Source organism: Dipodomys spectabilis, unplaced genomic scaffold (assembly GCF_019054845.1).
Source record: "Dipodomys spectabilis isolate Male_0828 unplaced genomic scaffold, ASM1905484v1 ptg000098l, whole genome shotgun sequence".
Taxonomy (NCBI): Eukaryota; Metazoa; Chordata; class Mammalia; order Rodentia; family Heteromyidae; genus Dipodomys; species Dipodomys spectabilis.
Window position 1 is genome coordinate 1,337,426 of NW_024870775.1, and position 9,202 is coordinate 1,346,627.

General features: G+C 38.3%; 1 protein-coding gene across 1 annotated transcript in view; it reads right to left on the reverse strand.

The window, feature by feature from the left end:
• Ercc6l2 (ERCC excision repair 6 like 2) overlaps positions 1-8,950 on the reverse strand; it is a 98,903-nt gene extending 89,953 nt beyond the window's left edge. The window contains exon 1 of the mRNA XM_042686663.1: positions 8,856-8,950. Coding sequence (XP_042542597.1) covers positions 8,856-8,895 — 40 coding nt within the window. The 5' untranslated portion in view covers positions 8,896-8,950. The remainder of the gene's footprint in view (positions 1-8,855) is intronic.
• Between the last annotated feature and the right edge of the window lie 252 nt (positions 8,951-9,202).

A 9,202-nucleotide genomic window follows, 5' to 3' on the forward strand; every position in this document is an offset into this window, starting at 1 on the left:
AAAGTTTTGTTTTAAAAGTAGCTGGGCACTAAAAGTTCATAACTATAACCTAGCTACTCAGGAGGCTGGGATTAGAGAATCACAGTTTGAAGCTAGCACAAGTAGGAAAGTCCATGAGACTCCTATCTCCATTTAACTACCAAAAAAAGCTAGAAGTAGAGGTGTAGATCCACTTGATAGAGTGCCTTGAGCAAATAAGCTCAGGTACAGAACCTAGGCCCTGAGTTCAAGCCCCCAGTAGCAGCGTGTGCACACACAGACACACACACAGACACACACACAGACAGACACACACACACCATTATCCTATTGCCAGAAAATCAACATCTTTACAAATATGTAAGGAAAAAGCTGACCATGAACTACATCTTAAAGCAAATCTCAATAGCTTTTTAAATAATCACTTTTACACAGATTATATTCTCTGATTACATCAATTAAGTTAGAAGTCTTTTTTTTTTTTTGTCAGTCATGTGGCTTGAACTCTGGGCCTGAGCCACTGTCCCTCAGCTCTTCAGCTCAAGGCAAGCACTCTACCACTTGAACCACTGGGCCACTTCCTGTTTCCCAGCATCCAATACATCATTTTAAAACAATATTTTTTAAAACAAGTTCTAGCCGGGTGCTGGTGGCTCACGCCTATAATCCTAGCTACTCAAGAGGCTGAGATCAGAGGATTGCGGTTGAAAGCCAGCCCAGTCTATGAAACTCGTGTCTCCAACAAACCACTAGAAAACCGGAAGTGGCCCTGTGCCTAAAGTGGAAGAGTGCTCGCCTTGAGCTGAAGAGCTCAGGGACAGCATGCAGGCCCAGAGTTCAAGCCCCATGACAGACCAAAAGAAAAAAATAATTTGTGGGACAAGACTGAGAGCAGAACTGGGAAGGTGACTCAGTGGGAGAGTGCTTGCCTTGTAGGCATGAGGCCCAGGGTTCGATTCCTCAGCACCACATAGCAGAAAAAGCAGGAAGTGGCACTGTGGCTCAAGTGGCACTGTGGCTCAAGTGGCACTGTGGCTCAAGTGGTAGAGCATTAACCTTGAGCTGAAGAGCTGAGGGACAGCGCCTAGGCCCAGAGTTCAAGCCCCACGACCAACCAAAAAAAAAAAAAAAAAAAAAAAGATATATTGGGGAAATGTGAAAATACACTTTTAAATACTATGAGCCAGATTTTTAAACATGACAGCAGTTAGAAAGAAATTTGGTAAACGTATAAATGGACGACCAGAAGAACACAAGATGATTTGGTAGGACTTCTGTAGTAAGTCCCTCACTTTGAGATAAGCAAAGGGACCTCCAAAAGCATCACTTGATAACTTTAATGCAGATTCCATGTTATCTATGGGATATGGTGGGCTATTTGACTCAAAATTTAGAAATGAAGAGCAAATTCTGAGTTTCAGAAAAGGTCCATACTTTTGGGACTGCCTTACTCTCAGTTTATTCTGACAAAAGAGTGTATAGTTCCTCTGGAACAGACCCTGGTCAAAAGTGGAAGAAAGTCACAAGAGGCTTCAAAATGACCTCTATAAGGGACGAGCTTCTTGGGTAGTGACTCTGAACCAGACCATAAAGCATCCAACAAAGAACAATATCCAAGGAGGACCTTTACAATCTCATGCAAGTACTAAATAAACAAAACCTTCCCTGTTCCTTATTTCCTCTCTTTCCCCAAGCCAATCTTAGGGAAGTTAGAAGCCATCTAGAAAGAAGGAAACAAAGGTGAGAAATGCATAAATAAAAGATGCAACCACCCTCACATTTCCACTGCAGACTTGAACTATGAAAATGAAAGACTTAACTATTAATGAATGCGGATGCCTTTTTCTTTTATACTGTATTGAATAATTACAAAACAAAGATCACTGTATTCATTTGTTGCTTTATGAATGGCTAGAGAGCAGAAGAATCATAGGATTGTCTGAGCTTCAAGGATATAGAGAAATATTAGCTCTGAAAATAGCATTGATTGAGCACTGGACAAATGCAAGAGCACATATCGACATTTCATCCCATGAGTCCTGCTGTCTCAATATCCACCAGGACCAAATAATAATAGAAATGTTGCATGTCAAAGTTCATGGATAATTGGGGCTTAGAGGGTAAGAAATACTTGTACTGACAAAGAAGAAAGCTGAGAATATAAATGATCTTCGTCTTCAATTTAATTTTAGAGAAGAACAAAACATTATTAAAAAATCAAGTTTGAAAACAAGAACACAAATCAATAAAGAGAAAATTTACAATGGATTTGATCAGCAAAGCATAGTTAAGTCCTTGAAAAGATTAACAAAGTAGGTAAACCACTATCAAAATGCATCAAAAGCAGAAGAAGAAAAAAAGACGTTAGAGTTAGAATGAAAATAGGGTGAAAACCAAAGAGAAGCCAAACATCAAAAGAATAAGAGAGTAAGGTTGGTATAGGTGGCTTATGCCTATAACCTGGCAGAATTGAGATTTGAGGCTAGACTTTTTTAAAATTCTCAAGATCCCTCCTTAATCAATAGCTGGGCTAAAAACTAGGATGGCTAGAAGTGAGAGCATCAGGGTTCCAGGCCAGCTTGGCCATAAATAATCCACAAGACTATCTCATCAAGGGAAGCTGAATCCAGTGGTGTGTACCTGTGATTCCAGCACAATGAGAAATCTAAAGTAGGCAGATGGAGGTTCAGGTTTGCCCAGGTGAAAATCCAGACCCTATGACACCAAAAATACTACTGTTACTACTACTAATACTACTACTACTATCATAATAATATTAAGAAGTACATTTTATCTCAAGAATGCAGAGTTTAAAATTGGAAATTAGTTTTGCAATCCAGCACATAAAATGATAAAAGGGAAAAACTGTGAGATCATCTCAACAGACAGAAAAATCATTTTGAAAGAATGAGATTCAACAAATTTGAGCTAAACAACAGTAGCAGGAAAGTTCCTTCAATTAATGAAGATCTGCATCAAGCATCATACTTCACATTGAAATGTTAGACACACTGCATTTAGAACCCAAAACCGTTCCAATGGTAGAATGGTAGTTTTAAGTTGTAGATATCAGAAAAGATGAATCATAGCTGCCATAATTCACAAACAAAATATTCAAATAAAAAGGCTAGAGCATATGAGCTATATTTTTGAAATGAGAAGATTGTGATAGTGGATTCCTACAAACCAGCAACAAAATTGGAAAATATAATTGTAAAGAAATACTTTATAGTGATAACTAGAATATAATAACAAATAATCTAATAAATTAATAATAGGATCCTGCTGCCCACTCAAGCACATATGTAGTAAAGGATCCACCTATTTCAAACTTCCCACTGTAGCTAGGATCACAGGCAGGTATCACCACACCCTGGGGACTGAGAAAGGGTCTCACAAATTTTTCTGCCTAGGCTGGCTTCAAACCACAATCCCCTTTTGTTCCCAAATAGTTAGATTTATTCATGTAAGCCATTGGCACCAGGTTGACAAAGGATTCTCTTTTTTGTTATATGAAACTGTTACACAGCAAGAATGATCAAGACAACTTTAACAAGACATCTGAAAAGAAAGAGTTGTACAATAAATCGTTCTGGAACAACTGATTTTTCACAAGGGTGACAGCTGGGGCTGAATGTCTCTCTAAACTATACATGAAGTTGCATTCTCAGTGAATTGAAAACCAAATGTAAAATGCAAAAATTTTTTATAAAGGTTTAAGTTTAATAAGAAAGAAGAAAAAAGAACAACTAATAAGTACTCTTGTTCAAATTTTGTAGTCAGTAGGGTACAACTGTCAAAGCCAGAATGAGTGGTAAAGCATTAAAATGATGAAGAAAGCTGCAACTATACAATGTATGGGAGGACATACAGGTCACCGTGTTACTAGACATGCCTTTATTTGCACTCTTTCAATGAGTTGGACTGTATTTCATTGTTTACACATGAAAATTTGGGTCCACTTCAAGTTTAAAATTCTACTACCAATAACTTTTTGTTATGGTAGGCCACATCACCTCATCTTTGGTGACTTTGTTTGACTTTGCATTGCTTAAATTCTTCAAACAAGGCAAAGCAACTCAAATAAAGGTTTATAAAAACATACTTTAATGTGTCTATGCACTTATAAAGGACTGCTGCCAACGTTTTATGTTTTAAAACTCAACAATACCTTTAGTACTATAAAACAAGGGTAAATTTCTGGGTACTAGTGGCCAGCTGTTTGGGAAGCTAAGATCTGAGGATCACGGTTCAAAGCCAGCCAGGGAAGGCAAGTCCTTGAGACATTTATCTCCAATTAACCACAAAAAAAGCTGGAAGTAGAGGTTGGTTCAAGTGGTAGAGCACTAACCTTGAACAAAAAAGCTCAAGGACAGTACCCAGGCCCTGAGTTTAAATATCAGGACTGCACCAAAAAACAAAACAAAACAAACACACAAGGGTAAAGGGAGTTATATGGTTATTATAAGCTATGCAGACTTAAATAATTTATTCTGAATGCAAATATAATATTATATTCCCTTTGTAAGGATCATTTTAACACATTGCCTTAAATTCATTACTAGATTTGAATGGGATGTTATGATCTACACATTGACAAGTGTTTTGATGAAAGTAAATTAACTTGAGGAATTAATTAAGACAGGGAAATATGAAAGCATGTACAAGGTGAGTTTATTTTTAAACTGGATACAGTACTTTAAAAAAAATAAAGTAACTCTTTCAGTGGAACTGTTCTCTCCAATTTATGCATAGATTATTTGACAGTATGGTTGAAATATCCCACACTAGCTTTGCACAGTGGAAATGAAAAACCCAAAGAATTCATATTTCCAAGACTCTTAACACCTTCTCAAATTTCGATAATTCATTCAATTTCTGTAGAAAAACATAGGCTTTATTTTTCTTACTGTTAATTATTTATATAGCTCAGTTTTACAAATAGGTTCTCAATATCTGAAAGCCTGCAAGAATTTCACTATGCAAAGCACTTTCTCCAGATCCTTTTGCATTTCACCAATATCATTATAGTAACACCTCATGTGGCTGGAAACTATCCTCAGGCTTTTGGTATATATATATAGCATTGGTCCCCTTTTCATTTTCTTTTCCTTTCTTTTTCCTTTCTTTTTTTTTTTTTTTTTTTGTCAGTCATGGGCTTGAACTCAGGGCCTGGGTACTGTCCCTGAATCTCTCTGCGCTCAAGGTTAGCACTCTACCAATTGAGCCACAGTGCATGGGAAGTACTTTTCCTGTGAACTTTCTTATTACTTTACTTCAAGAACTATTTTGTCAATTCCTAAGTTTGTAGCACTTACAAATTTCAATGCTTGTTAAAAGTGGACAATGCTGGGCTGGGAAGGTGGCTCAGTGGTAGAGTGCTTGCCTTGCATGCATGAGGCCCTGGGTTCTATTCCTCAGCACCACATAAGCAAAAAGAAAAAAGCCGGAAGTGGTGCTGTGGCTCAAGTGGTAGAGTGCTAGCCTTGAGCTGAAGAGCTAAGGGACAGCACCCAGGCCCAGAGTTCAGGCCCCATGACCGGACCCAAAAAAAAAAAAAAAAAAAAAGTGGACAATGCTATAATTTTACTTATTTATTTTGTTGGTTGTGGAGCTTGAATTCTGGGCCTGGGTGCTGTCCCTCAGCTCTTCAGCTCATGGCTAGCATTCTACCACTTGAGACACAGAGCCATTTCTGGTTTTCTGAGTGGCTTATTGGAGATGGGAATCTCTTGGATTTCCTGCCTGGGCTGGCTTTGAACTATGATCCTCAGATCTCAGCCTCCTGAGTAGCTAGGATTACAGGCATGAGCCACCTGTGCCCAGCTTATAATTTTAGATGATGGTTAAAAGAAGCAGAGAGGGTATGTTGGTGATAGTGTGGGTCCATACATATCTGAAAATCTCCCACTCCAAATCATCATTCCACTAAGCAAATTAAGCTTAGAACCCTAACAAAGATGATTTTAGCAGGAAGTCCCCTTTTCTTCCAGATTGTCACTTAACTTAGCCCTTATTAATACAAGTAGATACTGTTGATGAAGGAAAAATAAAATTGCTGCTTCTTTTTAATTTTAAGTGTTTTTAAATTTTCATATATTGATATATTTCAAAGGGATAAAGTAAAAATTTTGGTCATCTTTCATTATTCCTACAAAAACTGTGGTCTTACCAAACTGGCAACAGTTCAATGAGGGACAAAGATCTATTAGCCAAATAGAGTGTGGAACTTCTACATGACATGTACAAAGGACTGCTGCATTTTTTCTTGTTTAAACTAGTATTGTTCAGGCTCCAGGTATGGATGTATAAGCCAATGATAGTTACTATTGATCTCTTTCTTTGTATTTTTTTACATTTCATATCACCTAACAGGCTGTTTAATGGAACCAACTCAGTTTAATGTTAAGTTCTAGTACGTTTGTTATTTTTCGGCAATGAAAACTGCCTAGCTTGCTGGTGCCAGTGGCTCATACCTGTAATTCTATCTACTCAGGAGATTGAGGAGATTGAGCTCTGAGGATCACAGTTCAAAGTTGACCCAGGCAGGAAAGCTTGTGAGACTCTTATCTCCACTTAACTATCAAAACACCCAGAAGTAGAGCTGTGGCTCAAGTGGTAGAGTGCTAGTCTTGAGCAAAAAACCTCAAGACTCATAAACAGTGCCCAAGACCCAAGTCTAAGCCCCAGGAAATGTCTGGAACCAAAATGAAACCCAAAAATCATACCTTACTATTGAGACAAGTAAACAAAGAATGATTAATTTTAAGGAACTTTGGAGAAGCTAGGAGTCCCCAAGTATCTATTTAGTCACTTATCGATTTATTCAACAAAGACTTATTTAGCACTCATACCAGTGTGTAGAATTCTGTCAGACACTGAAGAAACAACCATGAACAAAAATGTTATGGTTTCTGCCTTCATCAACTGGAAGTCAAAACATGTCCAATAGTCTATGTAATCTCTATTTTAGCCTAGAGAGATTGCACAAACTATTGCACAATTAGATAACAGAGACTTCTAATTTTTTTCACCAGTCTTGGGGTTTGAACTCAGGTCCTGAATACTGTTTTTGAACTTTTCTAGTCAAGGCTAGTGCTCTACCACTTGATCCACAGCTCCACTTTCAGCTTTTTTTGTTGTTGTTGTTATTTGGAGATAAGAGTCTCATGGACTTTCCTACTTATGCTAGCTTTGAACCATGATCTTCAGATCTCAGCCTGAATAACTAGGATTACAGGTGTAAGCCACCAGTACTATGGCTAGGTTGCTACTTTTAGAATTATTTCCGTACTTGATCCATTAGAGTGAAAATACAAAAGAAATCACAAAGATTAGAACAGAGAAAGAAAGTAGGAAAACAATAGGGACATCATCCCTGGGTCAGAAAGACCTTGTGGGTTTCCAGGGTGCCTGCTGATCAGTGCTCATGCCATTTCTCACATATCCTAGCACTTCCATTTGACTGACTGAAAAGGACACAGCAGATTGGAGCTACCTCCATGATATAGTGAAAATTAAAGGGGAAATCCTTGGGGCCTAAAATTAAGCTGTATGTATTCTTGGTTTCTTTCTGCTCTAGTAGCTTCCTTAAGTTTCTGTTCCTATTTCCACTCTAAGCTGATGTACCCCTATTTTATGACTTTAGATTTGCAAACTTAACGACCCCTTGGGACTGAGTCTCCTTTGAACTAGGCCAACACCAGAAAAGCCAGAAGGCCAGAAACTGGTGCACTGCACTAGTGCATGTGATAGATTAGAAAAGCTGAACTGGAGTCTAGGTGCCAGAGCTAAGGAAAAAAGCTGGTTAGGCAATCCCATAAAGTCATGGTGTTGTCAGCAGGTGATACCAAATGCTGAGGTTTTGTTGTTGTTTGTCAGTGCTGGGCTTGAACTCAGGGCCTGGATGCTGTCCCTGAGCTCTTTTTGCTCAAGGGTAGCACTCTACCATTTTGAGCCTCAGCTCCATTACCCAGTTTTGAGTAGCTTATTGGAGATAAGAGTCATGGACTTTTTTCTGCCCCGGCTGGCTTCAAACTGTGATCCTCATATCTCAGCCTCCTGAGTAGCTACAATTGCAGGTGTGAGCCACTGGCGCCCACTCATGCTGATGATTTTTTACTGTGGGTCTAATTTGAAGAAGCCAGATTGTTCTCAGCTGTAGGTTTGCTCTCATTATTATTATTATTATTATTTTTGGTCTGGTCGTGGGTCCTGAACTCTGGGCCTGGGCGCTGTCCCTCAGCTCTTCAGCTCAAGGCTAGCACTCTACCACTTGAGCCACAGCACCACTCCTGGCTTTTTTCTTTTTGCTTATGAGGTGCTGAGGAATCGAACCCAGGGCCTCTGGCATGCAAGGCAAGCGCTCTACCACTGAGCCACCTTCCCAGCCCTCTCATTATTTTTTAAATTCTGTTAAAAATGTAGTTTATGTTAAACTGTGATTTATATTAAAAGGAGTGAACCAAACACACACCTACCCACTTAAATGGCAAAACACTAATGTTTCAGCAGTATTAAATGTTGTTGAAGCTAAATGGTAGGTGTGTTAAGTTTTAAAGGTTCTTTATTTCTTCCAAATTTTCTACATGTTAGAAAAATGTCCAACTGTTAAAGGGGTAACACTGATCAAGATGCATTGTATTCACAAACTGCTTTGTTAAATGACAGCTCCTTTGTACAACTACTTAAAGATAATTTAAACAACAACAACCAAGGGCTGGGGGTGTAGCTCAGTGTAGAGCACTTATATGGAGTCTCAAGACCCACTACCTCCCTTTTCCTTTCCAAAAAGTAAGGTGAAATTCTGACTTATAAGTGAAATGGCTGAATAACTATTATTTCAGTAACCTAGCACATGAAGTAGCTGAATTTACCTGAACAGTTGTGGATCTCACGGAGATTGTGTCTTGACATCTCTGTGGTACAAACTGCTTTCTGCAAGGATGCTAGGATCTCTCTCTCTCACACTTTTTGTTTTTGTTCTATCTGTTAAACATAAAAGTAAAGTATTCAGCAAAAGAAATAGCTGTTGATATTGCACATGTTGAAAAAAGATTCCTTTAATAGCTGGCATTAACATCTGTGATACAAGAATTATCAAGACGGTTGGGGATAAGCTACTTATTAATTTAGGAGCTTCTGGCAAAAAGGAATGACAACTACATAATTGTGACATGTGCTATAGCCTAAATTAACTTGAGAGGTTTAAAATTAAATAATT